The sequence below is a fragment of the Pongo abelii genome, chromosome 3 (assembly GCF_028885655.2).
Source record: "Pongo abelii isolate AG06213 chromosome 3, NHGRI_mPonAbe1-v2.0_pri, whole genome shotgun sequence".
Lineage (NCBI taxonomy): Eukaryota > Metazoa > Chordata > Mammalia > Primates > Hominidae > Pongo > Pongo abelii.
Genome location: NC_071988.2, coordinates 115721041 through 115741865, shown reverse-complemented (window position 1 = coordinate 115741865; position 20825 = coordinate 115721041). Strand labels below are relative to the sequence as shown.

General features: G+C 35.5%; 2 protein-coding genes across 14 annotated transcripts in view; one reads left to right on the top strand and one right to left on the bottom strand.

Annotated features, from left to right (window-relative positions):
* The window catches only part of HPGDS (hematopoietic prostaglandin D synthase), a 106641-nt gene extending 95579 nt beyond the window's left edge, over nt 1-11062 (top strand). For all 12 annotated transcript variants that reach the window (XM_054554193.2, XM_063723537.1, XM_063723536.1 and 9 more), the window contains 2 exons: nt 3813-3911; nt 6427-11062. In XM_054554193.2, the coding sequence (XP_054410168.1) occupies nt 3813-3911; nt 6427-6591 (264 nt within the window). In that variant the 3' untranslated portion in view covers nt 6592-11062. The remainder of the gene's footprint in view (nt 1-3812; nt 3912-6426) is intronic.
* SMARCAD1 (SWI/SNF-related, matrix-associated actin-dependent regulator of chromatin, subfamily a, containing DEAD/H box 1) overlaps nt 9455-20825 on the bottom strand; it is an 83600-nt gene continuing 72229 nt past the window's right edge. For both annotated transcript variants that reach the window (XM_054553303.2, NM_001374139.1), the window contains 5 exon segments: nt 19676-19864; nt 18862-18980; nt 17469-17651; nt 15740-15849; nt 9455-11280 (listed from right to left, as the gene is read on the bottom strand). In XM_054553303.2, coding sequence (XP_054409278.1) covers nt 11219-11280; nt 15740-15849; nt 17469-17651; nt 18862-18980; nt 19676-19864 — 663 coding nt within the window. In that variant the 3' untranslated portion in view covers nt 9455-11218.

The following is a 20825-nucleotide window of genomic DNA, read 5'->3' as shown; positions in this document are numbered from 1 at the left end:
TTTTATTGTCATGCTCACTTTCCAGATGAAGACACTGAGAAACAGCAGTTAGAGTTGCCCAAAGTCACACAACTAACAGAACTGTGAACTGAGCCCAGACAGCTGAATTTAGATCCCATAGCCTCATCACCTAGGTATAAAATTGCTTAAATTGGTAACTAATTTAAGCATTCCTTTAGAATGAAACTGTTGTTATCCTCATCTTCCAGGTAAGAAAACAAGCGTTTCATGTAGTGTAAACAACTTACCCAAAATTGTTCAGCTAGAAGTGGTGCAGAAGGAATTCAAATCGTCACTGACTCAAACCCCAGGTTCTTAACCACTGGGTATAATACCACAGTGCAAGCAGCTGTTCAAAACAGCTGTGCATGAATATTTATGTACATGTTAAAGCTAAAGCCTATAGCCGAAAGCCACAGCACAAATAGCAGGCAGTCTTATCAATTTACTTAAGCACATATTTAAGCACATACTATCTACTTAGTATTTATAGTAAATACTATTTAATTAGCACCTTCTGATTTGAATAGAGATATCTGGACACAAAAGTATTTACATTGACTAACTCCATGATATAAATGTAAGGTGTGTAGCGTCTGCACACACACACACGTATATATATAGGCCTAGCCAGGAAATAATAAAGCTCAGCTTTGATGATAGAAATACAACTTTTTGACATAAGTACATTTAGGCTCTGGAGTCAAACTGCCAGGCTTGAATCCTGATTCCCTTCTTACTAGCTGTCACTTAACTCCCTATTTATAGTTCAAACTCGTTGTAAAGTGGGGATACAACAGGCTCTACTTTGAACTATGTTGGCAGGATTAAATGTTAGCATATGTGCCTATGGCTAGGTAGGAAGTGTTAAATATTAACTATTATAATTAATAGTGTTATATACTTTGGTGTTAATTGTTTTTACTATTTGTCGGAGATGGCATCTGTATTTTACACATGATTATAAATGTAGAAACAGATGCTCTCCAATTTAAAAGTGTCTAAAGATTTTTGTTCCATGTACCAAAGACCCCCCTGATGTGCAGTCTATCAATTTATCAGTTTGCTCTTCTCTACTTTTCTATTTTCTACATTTCTGTGGCTGAGGCTCCATAACAGAGGCCACCTCCCAGAGGAAAATATTCTTCGAACATTTATGATAAGAGTAACACTCTACCTTTGTATTAGAATAACAACTCTCTTAATACCACCTATTTCAAAAAAACAATTTCAAAGGACACAGCAATCCAAGTTCATGATTAAATCATACAAAGGCCGAACACGTTGCAGAAACACTGCTGATAGCTATAGACTATCTAATTAACAAGCAGGACTTGGCTAATATATAATGAAAAATGCACTGTTCTGTATTTCATTTCTTAGACTGTTGGTAGTGGGCTACATTGCTGCCATCTTGTGGTCACGTGAAAATTTCAAAGGCAGAATATTGATGCACTTAAGATGGATAGTGAATATATTCTTGTCATATACAGCTTAAAAATCTACCAAATACACAATTTTACAGTATTTATTACTAAAAATTCCATTTCCAATAAAAAAAGAATTAAAAGCAAAAGATGTCTTTGGATACTGGTCACCATGACAATCTTTGAACTTACCATTAGTGTTACTTTGGTTATTTAATGTATCTGTGTTTCCATTTCCTCATCTAAAGAACAGGATGGGGAAGAAGAATGAGAAGGCCTGAGGACATTCTGATGTCCTGGTTCCAACACAAAATAATTTTGGTAGTGCACATATAAAAATGCTTTTGAGAAATATACGAACCTCTCTAAAAGTCATTTGTTAAACTTTCATAGCAACAACTTCTCAGGGTGAAAAAACCTCCTTTATAACTCTCTGAAAAGAGAGGCTAGAAATTTCTGAATCCATCAAGTAAAGGAGTGGCTATCTAGGATGGATCAGGAAATGTATTTTTTAAAACATATCTGGAAAAAAGAAGAAATCAAATCTTATCTTCTTTATGTTATTTTGGTTGATTGTACTTTAAAATGAAACTTAAATACTAATTATACTGTTTATTAATTTACATTTCATTAGACTGAAATAATTCACCAAACTTACAAAGAGAATCTGGACTCAAGGAGAAGTCAATAGCACAGATGTAAGAGTTTTATTTGACTCTGCATGTACACAAACACTGGTGCACCTGAAGCTCTGGAAATGCACGTTAGAAGAACAGAATTTGCCAGGAGTGCACACAGGAGTTTTTGGAAAGTTGTCTAACAATCAAATTGGCCATTACTTTTCTGACTGATGCCAACTGAGGTGAGCAGACCTGTGGCAAGCACCACATGGTTCTCGACTCACTGCCCTTCAATGGGATTACAAATTCTGTGTAAGCAGCAGAAAGACTCATAACTAATGTTTTCTTTAAAACTATGAATATACTGACCACAGAGCACTTTATAGAATAAGAGAAAGAACATAAAGTCAAAATCATGACAAGCTTTATAAGCTTCGGTTTTTAAATCTGGCAAACATATGTAAGTACATATTGAGTATCCCTTATCTGAAATTCTTGGGACCAGAAGCATTTCAGAATTGGGGTTTTCTTCAGATTTTGGAATATTTGCATTATACTTACTGGTTGAGCATACCAAATCTCAAGAGCCGACATCTGAGATGTTCCCCTGAGCATTTCCTTTGGGCATCACGCCCATGCTCAAAACATCTTGGATTTTGGAGCATTTTGGATTTTTGGACTAGGGAGGCTCAACCTGTATGTACTCTACAAATATAAGGCATTATGTTGTGGTAGTATATACCATCTAGCTAAGTCATAATCATAACAGCAAGTAAATCAGCAAATTGGTACAGTATCCACTATCTGACTTATCTTAATAAAAGTTGGATTTCATTATAGATCATTTAGACATATTAATAAATGATATATATATATTTTTGAGTTTGGCTTCTATTTCATAACCAAGACTCAAACAGGCAGAATTCTTATATATAAACAAACATCTCTTATCAAGAAAGAGGCCTTGAGTAAATTATTTGGTCTTCAGAGCTTCAAGTAGAAAAATGATGACAATTTAAAAAATGGATGTTTTATATATATTTTCCTAAGGATGTTAATTTTTAAATAATATTAGTTTATATATTGAGGGGATAACTAGATGATGCATTTTGTAGATGATATTCAAGATAGACAAATCTGATAAGGCACAATGGTAGTCCAATGAGAAAATACATAAAGGCCCAAGATCATGATTCATTATAAACGCAATAGCGAACGAAGAACTGCCAAACTAGAAGGGTCTAGCCTTACGAAATAAAATAAATTTCTTTACCTTCAGTTATATTATTTAGCTTTAAAAAAGCTAGGTTAAGAAAGAGGGAAATTTTAGGAATCTAAAAAGACAATAGAATCCTTTTGCTTTAGTAAATTTAAGAAAAAATAAGATTTTGTGGGTAAAATATTTAGTCATTATACACAAAGAAACTGTAAGAACTGGTGACAAAAAACTATTTTTTCAATCCATGAGCAATAAAGAGATGACATTCTGAGGACATTCTGATGTCCTGGTTCCAACACAAAATAATTTTGGTAGTGCATATGTAAAAATGCTTTTGAGAAATATACAAACCAGATTCACATCTATGATTCACATCTATAGAGAATCAGACCTACATCTCCATGTCATAAATTTGAATAAAAAATCTAGCTACTTCTCTTTCTTCTTGAATTCATGTGGGAGAATAAAGATGGAGAAATCTACTTCCTCCTCAGATCATGTTACTTTTCTTCTCATTATTCTTAAAGTGATATTTTCTCCTTCTAGGAGCAGATGTTCAATGAGCTGCTCACGTATAATGCGCCTCATCTTATGCAAGACTTGGACACATATTTAGGGGGGAGAGAGTGGCTTATTGGTAACTCTGTGAGTATGTTTTATATCTTAAAAAATTCAAGCAAATAAAAGGACAAACCAAAAGAAGTATAAAAACTTACTGAAAAAAAGTTACCTATAGGGAGGGGACAGAATTTACAGCAAGAACAAAGGTTAAACTTCTTTAAATAAACCTTTTTAAAAAATAGATTTGACTTTGGAACCATATTTTATATAATTATATATTAGCAGCAAAAACTTTAAAAAGCTATCCTAAAAATCAAAGACAAGTAAATGAACCTAACTATGCAAAAGAGGTGCATAGAGAACACACAGAATACATATGTACTCTATTAGAGAAGAACTATTTCAAGAAGTATCATTTGTAAAACACACTAATTTGATTATACATCTAAGACAGATATCTCTTAGCTTAGAACAACAAAAAATCATATACTATTTTCAGTAATCATATTGTTGGTGGTACTAGAAAATATTGGTATTTTTTTTCTGGTATTATTATACTCATATTGTGGGTACAAAAATAAATTATGTTGATGTCACTGAGAACCAGGATCTTCAATGTGGGAGAAAGGAGATAGAGATGTAAGGTGAGTAAGGTCAAGTAAATATCCTATTCCTGAACTTGAACTATAGCTAACAGTATAAACTCATATGTATTTTATATCAGGATAAATTATGAAGCATTTTATATCTCAATCAATTGGAAAAAGTTTCTCTTCATGAAAGTATTCCAATTAATAGATAAGAAAGAAAGACTGAAATAAACTATCAAGACTTTCCAACCCCAGAAAAATTAATTGGCGTAGGCATGGACCGATCATCAATAATCACAAAAAAGTTAGACAACCAGATACTAGGCACACTACCACCTATGAGTAGTCTTGCCAAAAAAATCAAATCTAAACCTGATTTACAAGTTGTGGTAGGTAGCAGTCCCTACCTTCAGAGAGACTGCATTCTGGGAGATAAGATTGCTTTTTTGTAGCATGCTGACACTCTGCTGTCTGCCCTGTTCAGCCCTTCTGGGTGATACAGAAGTAAACTTGCCATGTCTTTATTCTCAACTTTCAATCTCTTCACATACCCCTTCATTTCTTCTGACTCCCCTCATAGCCTTTACTAAAATGCTCCTCTCCCTGCCCTATTTATTGAAAAATTTCTAAGAATTTATTTTTCATTTTCTATTAAGATTCCTTTGTAAATGATGTTCTGATCTCATCTCTGGGCACTCTCCCTTCTTCACAGTGCTCCAAACACACTGGTGTGTGTGTCCCTCAGACCTAACTCACACCCCCACTTAAGGGCCTTTATGCATTTCCCTACACCTGGAACGCTTAATCCCCAGATTGCTCACTGCAGGTCTTAATCCTTGTTTATATTTAAGCCTGGGCTTATGTGTCACCTCTTAAAAGTCTTCCCTGACCATGTCATAGTCCATCACATGACTTCACTTTCTTTTTTCCTAACCCCTATCATTTTGCATATTTGTTTTTCCCTTCTAAAATAAAAGCTACATGAGAGAAGGGGCTCGCATCCTACCTTGCTCTCCAGCACCTAGACCTGGGCATGGCACACAGTAGGTGCTTGACAAACATTTGAATAAATTCTGGATTTATTCTGAATTTTGAGTCTTCCAGCCAGTAGCTTCTCTTGGCTGACAGATGTTTAATAAGTTCCTGAAACACTAGCAATCAGGTTTATTAAATTCTATACAAAAAGAAAAAAGAGTGGTCCACATTTAAACTTCACTCTTTGATAATCATATGGAGCCAAAGTAACAGCATACAGATTGGTTTCTAGTCACAAAGGTAAAAACATGCAACTGTACAATGGTAGGACCAGGCTGTCATCACTAATCCAGTGGCCAATCTTGGCATACCCCTAATGGTCAGACATCCATATATTCTTTTTATGTGATACAGTATAATGTATTTTAGCCACAAATATTTCACTTGAAACTATATACCCTCTAAGAATAACCTGCACCTTCCTTTATACTACGTAGTACAAAGGAACAAGGTAAGATGAAATACAAAGGTCCTGAAGATAGAACATTCTGTAGGACTAGTGTGAAATCTTCAATAATTTGGTGATATGAAAAAAAGGGTACTGCTTTGAAGAGTTAATGGACATAAGCAGATCAAATGCATAGACCTGGAATAGATCCTGCTTTGTCCTGTAAAGGGCAATTTTAGAACAGTTGGAAAAATACATATTGGTTATTGGATAAGGAAAATGTATTGTCACAGAGAGGTGGAGGACTGGACAAGGTTACAAGAGTATGTACCATTAAGATCTCATGTTAGTAAAACAACATCTATCAGCATAGAAAAATATCTTATACATGAAAATGTTTAATAGTAGTAACCTGATTGCTGGAGTATATCAGTAATTTTCTGAACTTCTATCATATAAACATTCTGCTTCTGTAATAACAAGATTGTTTTGAATCTTTTAGATTAAGAAACTAATTTTAATTTTGGAATGCTGATACAGCTGTACTTTCTATGTTCAAATGAAAAGTTTGTTTCCTTTAAACTAGGTAACTTGGGCAGACTTCTACTGGGAGATTTGCAGTACCACACTTCTGGTCTTTAAGCCTGACCTGTTAGACAGCCATCCAAGGCTGGTGACTTTACGGAAGAAAGTCCAAGCCATTCCTGCCATCGCTAACTGGATAAAACGAAGACCCCAAACCAAACTCTAGCTGATCCATGTTGCCTTCAAGTTTGTTTTTCTCGGGGGCATCTCTCTCATCAGATAAGACAGCTACATCAGCCTGCCAGATAATCCACATGCTCCCTCCCCAGCTCCACTAAGATTTTCACTTTAGCCATATTCTGATTTTTAAAAAGGAAAACAAAAACAAATCTTTCTTCAGTATCTTTTTCTTTCAGAATACCTTCTCATCATTTACAATTACAGAAAAATAGTACATAATACAGGCAGACCTTGCTTTGCACAGGTTCTAACATGCACGAATTGCAGTCACAATGGTTTAGCAACACCATTCTTCCCCTCCCCCAAAATGGTTTGGACTTCAGCTACCACAATTACCTGTAATTGCATAAAACACAAACTTTGCTAGTAGCTCTCTAGTTCACATATCCCTGTGTAAATAACCTATGTACATCATGACCAATGACCAGTCATTTCTATCAAAGACTGCCAGAGGTCACTGCACATCTGTTATTCCCGCATAGATAGCGAAGTGTGTAGTTGTATTGCTATTGCCTGCTTGTGGCCCAGTGATAAATCCCTTTGACATTTTACAAAAATGAATCAAAAGAGGGAACTCCCAGCAAAGATGAAAGTGCAGCAAAGGAACAAAAACTGATAATCCTGGAATGAAATTCAAACTGAATATAAAGGGAGTTATCGAGAAAAGAGCTGACTGTGGGAATCTGACACAGCTCAAAAGGCTCTAGATATGCAGCCAGAGAAACTTGCAAAGATGAATTTACCGACATGAATAAAATTGTTGTGATGAGAAAAATGTAGATACTCCAGAGATCAAGAGAATGAGAAGACAAGCCATAGACTTGGAGAAAATACTTGTAAAACATGTATCTGACAAAAGACTGTTATCCAAAATTTTATAGAACTCATAAAAGTCAACAAGACAACAAACAAGCTGATCAAAAAATGGGCAAAAGACCTCAATGGACACCTCAACAAAGATACAGGTAGCAATAAGCATATGAAGAGGTGCCCAACAAAATGTCATTAGGGAACTGCAAATTAAAACAAGATACCACTATATGACTGTCACAATGGTAAAAAATCCAAAACAGCAGACAACAGCAAACGCTGACGAGGATGTGGAGCACAGGTAACTCTCATTTGTTGCTGATGAGAATACAAATGGTACAGCTACCTTGGAAGACAGTGATAATTTCTTATAAAACTAAACATATGCTTATCATACAATCCAGCAATTGTGCTCCTTGATATTTATTTCAAGGACCTGAAAACATGTCCACATAAAAACCTGTCCACATATATTTACAGAAGCTTTATTCACAATTAAGAAGTCAAAAAAGAGAGGAGGATGTCGGGGAGAAAGAAAGAAGAGGAAAAGAAAAGCCCAGATAGGTAGGTATGATCTTATTCAAGGTGTTTCTTTCCTCTCGATAATGTTTTATGAAATTGAAAAAAAAGTTATCTAATACTTTAGGCCGGGCGCAGTGGCTCACACCTGTAATCCCAGCACTTTGGGAGGCCGAGGCGGGTGGATCACTTGAGGTCAGGAGTTCGAGACCAACTTGGCCAACATGGTGAAACCCCGTCTCTACTAAAAATACAAAAATAAGCCGGGTGTGGTGGCGGGCACCTGTAATCCCAGCTACTCAGGAGGCTGAGACAGGAGAATCACTTGAACTGGGAGGCACATGTTGCAGGGAGTCGAGATCGCGCCACTGCACTCCAGCCTGTGTGACAGAGGGACTGTCTCAAAACAACAACAACAATAACAAATATAAATTATTAAGGATTACACATAAAACAGTGTATTTTCTAAGTACCTTGATTCTTTGGATCAAATTTTCTTGTTATTAGTTGCTATAAGTAAATGCTAATAGGTTGTATGTGAATCTCATTCAAAACCCTCCAACATGTAATCCAGGCAATATGAAGAAAAAATATTACCTTTAACGAAAGAAATGCAAATAATGTTCTAGATAATGAAAGTATTTAACTTTTCTTCACTCTTCTGCATAGCTAAATTTCCCCCACATCAAGCTTTAATGAAGACAGAAGTAAAAGTGATAATCCAATGCTTATACAAAATTATGAAAATTCAAAATAAGATAATCAATCCTATTTATACAAATCATAATTCAAGTATAAAGTATAACCACAGCAAGTTTCATAAGGAAATATTTAGCATTATCATAACCCTTAGGTAATTTTTTTGCACTGAAGAACAATACATTCCATTATCCCACTGTGTATCCAAATTAAATGTCTCCTTGCTTCTATACAAAGAGAGGGTGGCTAAGCGAGAGTGAAGTCAAGCAGAAAGTGAACTGCATATTGAATTTATAATTTCAAAAATACATTTTTGATAAGAGTTAAAACAATCAATTCCTTAAATTTATGGACTGTGAAGTATCACACATAAGGTCACACAAATGGAAACCAAATCTCCTCATACCCCCGTCTCTCCACTACATGATAATACCAACTGTTAGGAACAACAGTAATGTTTCAAAGTCAGTATCTACTGGCATGAAGTTAAAAGTCTATGGGGGTCCCAAACAGTTATAAAAATGCATAAGGCATGTCTTCTTTGTGTAGCTTGCATTTAAAAAATGCTTCAGTTGGTCAAGATATTACTCCAACTCTCGCTTCATTTGCTCTGTAGTGATAATGGGTTACAGTATTTACTGAGATCAGTCCAATGAAGGAACCAATGAGAATACATCCCAGGTAGTTAAGTTCCAATTTACTGGCAAACAGGCAATATTAAGCACATAAGATAATCTCATTTGTGCCCAATATATATATATGTTTTTAAGGGTAGGAGGAGGAAGGGTTAGAAACTATTAAAAAGGGTGTGAAAATACAACTTATGATCACAAATATTTTTATTAAGCCCAAGACATAATAGCGCATTACAGGAAGAACCCAACTACATTTCATTAGAGATAAAAGTATGGATATAACAACAACAACAACAACAACAACAAAAGAAACAGCCTATCATTGAAAATACATTAATACAGAAAACTTATGAGAAATCCATTATGAGATTTTAAAAGGTAAAATTCCTAACAATTTGAATAACTGATTTGGGTATGGTGATGTACAAGGAGGTAGTATTAACACATGAAGACTCATTTTAGCCCTGTAATGGTAAAATATATTCAGTCTGTTCAATATACCATCAAGACCGGGGTTAAGCCATGAGCTCTCCGTCTTTAATATCTAAATAATCACTGTAAGAGTTTTATTTGCCTTCCAAATCCAGAGGGTCGTATTACCTAGCATCTTAGCAAGTTAGGATGCTTTGAAAAGCATGATTTCCAAAAATTAACAAATCTTTGATTTATAAATAAGTTTATTTATAATGATATTTACATAATAAAAACAAAACACATGGAACTCACAAGTTATACAAAGAAACTGATGTATAATAAAAACAGCAATATAGACTGACAGGCAGAATTTTAAAGAAAGATTTAATAAAGAGTTAAATATCAAATAGACAACTTCACTTCTAAATTTCACTTTGTCACTCACACTGAATTGGAATTGAACAATGGCTCTCTCTTCAGGCGGTCCTGTACTGGAAATTCTGGAAACTGGTAAAATATATTTTGATAAGAGTTTCAAGTTAATGACCTATTTCCATGCAGTACCTAATGCTGCCTTTAGATGAAGTCACATTCAGTCTGCTTTGAAGTGAAATAGCTAGCTTTAAGTAATCTGTTCTGCCAGGCTAGAAAAATGTCACCAACATTTTGCTGATGCATGGAGATGTGGCAGTAATAAACTACTATTTAGAGAGGAAGAGAATTGGAGCAGAAGTGACTGGGCAACAGTTTCAAGAGAAGCAAAAGCCGGGAGAGGGAAATCAATGAAAACATGCACAAGATTAGGCAGAGTAATATGCACAATTAGTGCAGTTGGAAAATGAACAGAAGGAATTAATCCATGGAGCAAGGTAGGGGCTTCTTTAGTTACTATTCACTGGAAAACAACTTAGTGCCTAGCCAAACAAATTTGTTTCAGCAGAAGTACTTGAGAGGACCTGGGGGATGTTAGTATATGGAATGCCACCTTTAAATTCAGGTTGAGTTCTTGCTGACATTGGTGAACATCTGCTTCAAATAGCAATAAAATGAAAGCTATATAATCTATACAGCTGCATTCTTTAACATAATAAAAAAGAACTTCAAATAAGACAAGCAAAAACAAGACATAAGCATTGTCAAATAAGGCACATGTAAAAATCTACACACATTATCCAGTGAAAGACAATATATATATATTTGGAGGTAGAAATAATTACAAAAATACTGACATTTCTAAAGCATTAGCGTATTTGTTACAAACAATCACCAACTAATCCCCATTCAGAAAACTGCTTTGTAAAATGATTATTCAACATCTTCAGGACTACGTATTTGTGGCTTCTTTTCTGAAATTTCACGTGTGAGTATTTGGAGAATTCAGTTAGTGGCAAAAAGTTGTCCATACTATGAGAAATGTAATATGGAAATTATAAAAAGTTATAAATGTTCATAAACCCCATGGTCATCATAATGTAAATGTCCTTGAGTGCACCAAGTTGATATTTCCTCATCAATTGAGAATTCACAGTTCTTATTTCACAGGCCCATTGATGTTTTTAGTAATGTGGCTATATCTGCTGGCATACTCCCTTCATCACCTGTAGGTCAGAAAGTAGCATTAAAAGCTTTATAAAAATATTTTATTTAAAAAAAAATTGTCTCAATTATTTTTTTTCTTTGGTGAATTCTTACTCATCTTTCAAGGGCTAGTTTGCTTCAGTGTCACCCCTGTTAAAAACCTTCCTAAGCTCTACTTAGATTAGGGCTATTTCCTCTATGTTCTTGTTCATATTGCCAACATAGCAATCTAAGGTTATTTTTCCAATTTTATAAAGCTATATAAAAATACACGGTAATAGACTGGATAGTATCTAATTCATGGTACTTAACTTCTCACATTTGCTAAATAAAAAACATTTATGTAAGAAATGGAGTAGGGAAAACAAGGATAACAAACCCAAACCTAAACCAACGAAAACTAATCTATATTATTTTTCATCTAAAGATATAATCACTGACTCAGACCCACAATGTATACATATAAACAACATTCTGAGCACAGCATACCGGCTGATGATTAAATTAGCCACTTTAGATTACCTTGTTTATCCAATGTTTGCCCTATATTTTAATTAAATGAGGCCCCAGTATTTATAAGCACTTACAGGAATTATTTGAGATTTTCTAAATCTCTTTGTGTCACAGTGGCAGATAATCTAGCCATCCCTGATTAATTCAATTCAGCACTGAGAATATTTTGAGACGAGTTGATTTATTAATTTACTAGTTAGTGACAACAGCACAGCTGGCAATTCAAATATTTGCTGATCTGTGATAGATCTGTAACTATGAATAATTTTATAAATTAGATGTGGCTGAAATGTAGCAAAACTAACCACTTCTCTCTTCCTCCCCTCTCTCACAAATATACACCTCAGCTACAATCTAAAATTATGAGTACTTTCATCCACTCTTCTTTTCTCTGTTAAAAAAACAAAACAAAACAAAACACATATATCCACAGGAACACAAAATAGTACATCAACTCTTAGGGAGTTCACTGACATCCTTGCTTCCAAGCTCATCCATAGACTTGAAAATAGCCCATAAAATCCAAATTGACACTTCATAAATTAATATATAAACTGATACTATGTTAGGAAGAATGCAGGGAGAAAAGAAGGAAAAGAATAAGGAGATTCTTTTAAACTTAAAGATACTAAAGATAGAATACAATAAAATGCTGTGTGTGAACTTTGGACCCTGGTGTTTTAAGGAAAGCTATAAAAGACATTAAGGGGACAAATGAGAGAAATCTGGATATGAATAATATGATAATATCTGAAAATTACTGTTTATTTTCTTAGATGCTACAATGGTATTGTACCAACTTAGAGGAAAATGCTGTGATATTGAAAATAAATTGCCATGTTTATAATTGACTTTATTATGGATCAATGGGAAAAAAGAAGTAGAAAAAACAAACACTGCAAATGTCACAACTGTTAAATCACTGTATTTTTCATTCATACTATACTTTCAACAATTAAAAAATTATATATATGTATATATATATGTATGTATATGTATATATATATACATACATACATACATATATATATATACATATATATATATTTTAATAGAGATGGAGTCTTGCTATGTTGCCCAGGCTGGTTTTGAACTCCTGGGCTCAAACGATCCTCCCGCCTGTCTCCCCAAGTGCTGGCATTACAAGCATGAACCACACGCCCAGCCACTGCTTTTTGTACGACTATTTCTGTAATAAAAAAATTCAAAAAGTATGTAGTCATGATTGTGGTAATATATATATATTTTTTAAGTGCAAAAAGGTAAAAAATGTATTAATACGATTAATCACATTAAGGAAAATTAATGAAAAAAAAACCCAAACAAAATCTTTATTTTAAAACAGTAGTTCTCTGATTTTAGCTTTATCAGAATCACCTCGATAGCCTGTTAAACCAAGTATTATTAGGTGCCATCGCCAGAGTTTTTGACCAAGTAGGTATAGAATGGGGCTTAGGAATTTGCATTTCAAATTGCGAATTTCTTAGGACATGCTGCTCCTGCTGTTGGTACTTTGATAACCACTAAGGCAAGCTCTAGGAACACAAAAATCTGATAAGCATATTTGAGAGGAATCATGGTCTTTACCTTTCATAGTTTCATGTAAGAGGGGGCAAACAGATTGGTAACAAAAAGCAATACATAGTCAATTACAAAGATACATTTTTGTTTATAGAGGAAAAGGACCTCACTGTGAGAGATGGAAAGAAGGGCATACATGTATTGTCACCAGTCCAGTGTCAAAATTACCTAAATGAAACCCGGGACACAGTTGAAGACAAATGATTACAGCTAAATGAGTAAATAAGAGACACCATTACATCCTTACTCTAGCAAATAAAATACACACTGGGAAAAACACATATAAACAGCTTTAACAAGATAAAGGAAAACTTCTAGGAAAAGTGTTAAGGAGAGGCCAGGAGCGGTGGCTCACGAGGTCAGGAGACCAAGACCATCCTGGCTAACATAGTGAAACCCCGTCTCTACTAAAAATGCAAAAAATTAGCTGGGCATGAAGGCGGGTGCCTATAGTCCCAGCTACTCGGGAGGCTGAGGCAGGAGAACGGCGTGAACCCAGGAGGCGGAGCTTGCAGTGAGTGCGCCTCTGCACTCCAGTCTGGGCGACAGAGCAACACCCCGAAAAAAGTGGTAAGGAGACGGCAGGATTCTTCATAACTAAACATTTCAAAGCTATTGGCTTGAGAGCACAGCTAAAAATACACTGCTATTTTAACACACAACGTAGGTGAACATAACAGGCAAAATTTTAGACTGACCAAATTTATACAAATACAAATAATTTACATTAATTATGACTGAAAATGATCAAACATACACATCACCTCTGTTCCCATCATCCATAATACCATTAAAATACGATGGGAGAAAAAAGTGTAAGGGAATTAGACAAAGGAGAAAGAATAGGAGAAAAAGACAACAGCAGAGAGAGAGTTGTCCACAACTTTTGAAAGAAAACGATGAAAGAATGGAAACTGACTTTTGACAATAAAGTAAAAGCTTAAGTGCCTGCAGGTGGGAAATGCAAGGCTAGTTCATACCCAGAATCCTTACCCTTCTACCTTCAAAGCTCAGGAAATGGGGGTAAATGGGAAACATGAAGTTATAATCAGCTTGAACAGGTAAGATGTCTAAAGCTTGCCCAAGAGAGCCAGCCATTTGCCCCAAATGTATAAAACTGAAGGTTTATTCTCTTTGGAGAACATGAGTCTGAGGAACTCTGGACTTGTCATAGAAGAGAAGAGAGAGGCTGCTGAAAACAGGCAGATTAACTATTAATATTTAAATTAGAGAACAAGCCTCCCTCCTTCATTTCTCAGGGCCATTCTCATACCACCTTTCCCCACCTCTCTCTTCACTTCACAGGAGGCTGAAGAATTTCCCTCTGAGGAAATGAACTAGCCCGTAAGAAAAGACTTACAGTTAATTTTATCAACTATTATGGTTCTATTATATTTAGAGACTTATTGTTAGAATAAAATCCATATATTTGGATATTTGCTAGTATTGCTGAAAAAGAATTTAAATGCTTTACTAAATTCTAAAAGCTGCCCTACCAAAATAATAAGGAAAACATTGCCCAAAGAGAATCTGCCTTATGCATTCACTTTACTGTATTTCCTGGACAACCTGAAACTGACAAGTTGCCACATGCACACAAAGCCTAGTAATGACTGCTAATTGTTTAACTATGATCACCCTACTTATCCTTACTCTTAAAGATCTCAGTTGCTTCTTACTCAAACTTTCTCTACTGCCCGCCTCCCCAAGCTTCCACAGCACCCTGAAATAAATGCTATGCAAGAAAGACAAGTAACTATTTGATCATACGCATTTCTCTCTCGCTGTAGACAGATTAAAGTGTATTGATTTTTATAGCACAGAGTGCCTAATATAACACAGACATAACAGTGTCTGTCATGAACAGAAATTTGCTAAATTAAAATGAACAATTATCAATACTAGGAATTAGAATGAAAAAACTTGCTTATTTCCAATTAACATTAAATTAGAAAAGGTGCAGAAGAGTGTATCGTAAGTTGACATGCACCCTTTCTCCCATAAAAGAAAGAATACGTGTTTATTTTTATACACATAAAATAACTGGTCACACACACACAAAAACAAAAGGCTAACACTTGTCACCTCTATTGGGGAAGTTGGGAGATGGGGCGACTAGGAGGCATCTGTTCTTTCATTTCTGAGTTTTGAACATACTCTTTTCAAAAACATATACAAAAATAAAAATTTTGAACTTAAGAAACTTCAAAAAAATTATTTTAGTACTTTTGAAATAAACATGCTTACCTTCTCCCACATCACACATCATCCCTAAACTGTAAGCTAGTTAAGGACTTTAGCCATCTTTGTCATCCTCTTGCACTGACTAATTAGATGCACGGTCATATAGATAAATATTGAAGTTTCTGCTTACAAACAACTCACCTTCATCTACTGTAGTCATATCCTGTTCTAGTTTCAATTTCTGTTGGTTAATTTTTAGCATGGATTCTTCAATCGTCCCTTGGCTTATTAGTTTTATAACTAGTACTTCTCTAAAAAAAATACAAAATATGTCCATTGGTTACTAAATATAGTTATTTGGATATATGTAAACTATATTTAAGAGTTCAAAAAGAATACTTTGAAAATTACGACAAACATATCCTTCAATTCTTTTATTTAAGCCACTTGAGACTGACATTTTCTGACTATTTAACTTTTAGACACTCCTAAAGATGGAAGAAAAGAGAAAGATATTTGTATTTAAAGTAAATTACTGGCTGGGCACAGTGGCTCACGCCTCTAATCCCAGCACTTTGGAAGGCTGAGGCAAGTGGATTGCTTGAGGCCAGCAGTTTGAGATCAGCCTGGCCGACATGGCAAAACCCCGTCTCCATTTAAAAAAAAACACAAAAATTAGCTGGGTGTGGTGGCACACACCTGTAATCCTAGCGGTTGGGAGGCTAAGGCATGGGAATTGCTTGAACCTGGGAGGTGGAGGTTGCAGTGAGCAGAGATGGTGCCACTGCACTCCAGCCAGAGTGAGGCTCTGTCTCAAAAACAAAACAAAACATTACATTACAACTACATTACAACAAACAGTTCTGTGTTCAGATGGAAATTACTTTTTTTCTTTTTTTTTTTTTTGAGACGGAGTCTTGCTTGGTTGCTCAAGCTGGAGTGCAGTGGTGCGATCTCGCTCGCTGCAAGCTCCGCCTCCCGGCTTCATGTCATTCTCCTGCCTCAGCTTCCCGAGTAGCTGGGACTACAGGCGCCTGCCACCACGCCTGGCTAATTTTTTTTTTGTATTTTTAGTAGAGACGGGGTTTCACCGTGTTAGCCAGGATGGCCTCGATCTCCTGACTTCGTGATCCACCCGCCTCGGCCTCCCAAAGTGCTAGGATTACAGGCGTGAGCCACCGCACCCGGCTATCTTCACCTCTTTACCGTGCTGTGACCAATGTCAAAATGTACCATTCATCTAAAATAATTTACAACTCAACTGACTTCCTAAAGGGTAACAGGACAGCCCAGCAAGTTTGTACATTATCAAGTTTGTCTGGGTCTTAACTGATCTAACAAGCAAGTTTTTTTAATTACTCATCTTTTTCAAAGGGGTAGACAATTTTTTTGTTTGTTTGTTTGTTCTGAGATGGAGTCTTGCTCTATCGCCCAGGCTGGAGTGCAGTGGTGGCGATCTCGGCTCACTGCAAGCTCTGCCTCCCAGGTTCTCGCCATTCTCCTGCCTCAGCCTCCCTAGTAGCTGGGACTACAGGCACCCGCCACCATGCCCGGCTAATTTTTTGTATTTTTACTAGCGACGGGGTTTCACTGTGTTAACCAGGATGGTCTCGATCTCCTGACCTCATGATCCGCCCGCCTCAGTCTCCCAAAGTGCTGGGATTACAGGCGTGAGCCACTGCAGCCGGCCGTCAATTGTTAATACTTCATGAACTGCAGAACTATTTGGAATGCGGGTGGATAATTACTAGAAAATGGAAGGGTTACATAGTGCAGTTGATGTTCAACACTGCTGGTATAAAATACATCAGTAGCCATGCTTTGCTGAAAAAATAAAAACTAAGGCAGGACATCCAACACTATATTCTAACGGTCTACACAAATTAAAGTGGCACTGAATTAAAAATACATTTCAACTAAAAACACTTACTTAGTCTGGCCTACTCTATGGCATCTATCTTCTGCTTGTTTGTCATTATAAGGATTACAGTCAATATCGTGAAGTATAACAACATTTGCTGAAGTCAGATTTATTCCTAATCCACCAGCTTTTGTTGATAGCAGAAACACAAAGATATCCATATCGGTATTAAACTCATCAATTAGATGAATCCTGTAAGATAAAACAAATTAGGTTAAATCTCACTAAAAAGTTGTATAATGTAATTAAAATGGAAAACAATCATTATCACATGAAAAAGAAACCTGAAGATGTATGTACTTCTCTTAGTATTGCAGTTACTTGTCCTCTGGCTATATCACTGAAGAGCCTCCTCAATTCCCCAACTTTTCTACAATATTGCTACCCCTACCAACTCTTACTTCAATTCAAATATTCAGATTCAATTAATTCCTAAATGACTATTTTGTCCTTTTTAAACTTGTGGCTTAAATTCTGTGTATGGCTTTTCAATCTTTAACCTTCTCAGAAGTATATCAGCTCCTACTGGCAGACAACATTTCTGATGAATCAAGGACCTCACGATCAAATTGTATAAGTGGATTCTCTTCTTTTAAAAAAAACCAGAACACTATTTTTACCTTTAGTCTAATGCAGGGGGAAAAAAAACCCACTCTGGCCAACAGAAAAAAAATAAATCAAAATATATAATGCAATTTAAACATACTACGCAATTCCATCCTTATTAAGACAATCCCTTCTTTACTAAGGTCAATCTTTACAACCTTTGGGAATTAAAAAAACTTTAATTACCCTTAAAATATGAAAGATTTTAAAACAATCTTGATGAAAGATAAGGTGTTTTAGACTTTGAAAAAAATTTAAAGGTGAAAACCATAAAAAATACAATTCTAACAGCTGTTTCAAAATATATTTGTATGTAATTCAGAAAGAAAATTTAAAAGAAAATTGTTTATTTTTTGAGACAGGGTCCCGCTCTGTCACCCAGGCTGCAGTGCAGTGGTGCGATCTTGGCTCACTGCAACCTCCGCCCCCCGGGGCTCAAACAATCCTCCCACCTCAGCCTCCCTGGTTGGGACCATAGACATGCACCACCACACCTGGTATTTTTGTTGCTGTTGTTGCTATTGGTGTTTTTAGTAGAGACAGGGTTTTGTCATGTTGTCCAGGGTAGTCTTGAACTCCTGAGCCCAACCAATCTGCCCGCATCAGCCTCCCAAAGTGCTGGGATTACAGGTGTGAGCCACCATGCCTGACCACTGAAATTACTCTTATTTTAAGGTAATGATTTGAAGTAATCAAACATAAAAACAACAAAATACTATCAATTGTTTGACAATTAAAATTCTAACAATAATAATAAATGAGTTTTTTTTTTGTAACTAACATGAAGTGTACCAACCTTTCAGAAATCTGAGTCTTTCCATCTAATCTGAGGTACCTATGCTGATGATGTTTTAATAGAACCTCTAAGATATCCAGCATCATGGTAAATTGGCTAAATAACACAACTCTATCACCCTGTGAAAATACATACAAGAATTAGAAATAGAAAAAATCGTTTTACTACTCAAAGCCTTGACAGGTTTAAACAGTTAGAAGTGTTACTTACATCATGTTGATAAATTTGCAGAAAATTCTCTATGATCAACTGCTTCTTTAATACAAATCAGTAGTACCTAAGATATATATCTTATTGTAGCCTATATATGAATAAACTGCCTTAACTTCAGGGCTAAAAGCTAGCTCTCAGTTTTGATTTTAAGAACAGTTAAATTACTTCCTTTTCATAAGAAAAACGTCGGAAAATGTGGACAACTACTTATGTATGTACTATCTGGACTGTGATTTTACAAATTTAGGCTATTTCACACATAAACGGCAGTATTACTTAAATAACTATTTAACAAATAGTGTCTTTAAAAACTAATTTTGAAGCACACATACAGATTGTCACCTATGAAATAATGACAATTAAGATTTTTTTAAAACATCAATACAGATACAGTCTACTAACTTTCTATTGTTTTTGTCTGAGGTTCAACAGAGGAAAGGAGGTAATCAAGAAAATACGTCAAGAAAATGTTCAAAACACTAAGTTCTAGAAGAATGCAGAACAGACATAGGCTAATTCAAGCAAGTCAGTGTGCCAGAATTGCTTTAAGAAGTTTAAGTAATTGAGAAAATACAAAAGAAACGTCATTCTTCTTTAATACCTTCTGTTTCAATTCAGACAAGATGCATCCTAAAACTCGAAATTTTCCAGAATCTAAAATCAAGTCCATGTCTAACTGAAAGTTATTAATGTGTCGGTACTGTTTACAAAGTACATGTAGTTCAAAGTCTGTCATAACTTCCATATCTTCAAAGATCAGGTCAGGGTTAGCCTCACAATGTGTAGGTTCCTTAAAACAAAACAAAACACAGTATACTTCAAACTAAAAATAATTTATAATATGATCAGAAAAGTTTAATAAAACTGTTTACGCCTGATAAAATACCTAAATCATAGAACCTTTTAGTGTAACAGACTTATCAAGGAAAATTAATATTAATCTTTTAGGTATAATAAAGGGGGGGAAGTCCTTACTGTTTGAGAGATAACATACTAAAATATTTACAGATGAAATAACATCCAGAATTTGGTTCAAAATAACCCTGGGGAGAAGTCTGGGGTATAGATGAAACAAGGGTGGTGTCATTATCAAATGGTAACTTTCAAAGGGGTGAAGTAACATGGGCAGATAATTTCATTATACAATTCTACTTTTATAAATGTTTGAAATTCTCCGTAAGTTTAAAATAATAAAAAAAAATTTAAAAAGAAATGGGTTGGCCAGGTGCGGTGGCTCATGCCTATAATCCCACACTTTGGGAAGCCGAGGTGGGTAAATCACCTAAGGTCAGGAGTTCAAGACCAGCCTGGCCAACGTGGTGAAACCCCATCTCTACTAAAAATACAAAAATTAGCTGGGCGTAGTGGTAGGCGCCTGTAATCCCAGCTACTCAGGACGCTGAGGCAGGACAATCCCTTGAACTTGGGAGGCGGAGGGTGCAGTGAGCAGAGATCATGCCATCGCATTCCAGCCTGGGTGACAAGAGCAAAAGTCTATCTCAAAAAAAAAAGAAAAGGAAGAAAATGGGTTGCTTTCAACACAAAGATCAGTAAGGATAAATAAGGATAAAATGTTAAAGGTGAAAGAGGCAAAAATAAAGAGTAATTGCTAAAATTACAAAGAAATAAAATGATAAAGAAGTGCATTATGGAAGTCTAGACTAGGAGTTAGCAAACTGTTCCTGTAAAGGGCCAGATCATATTTTAGGCTTTGTAGGCAAAATGACCTGTACGGCAAGTACTCAACTCTG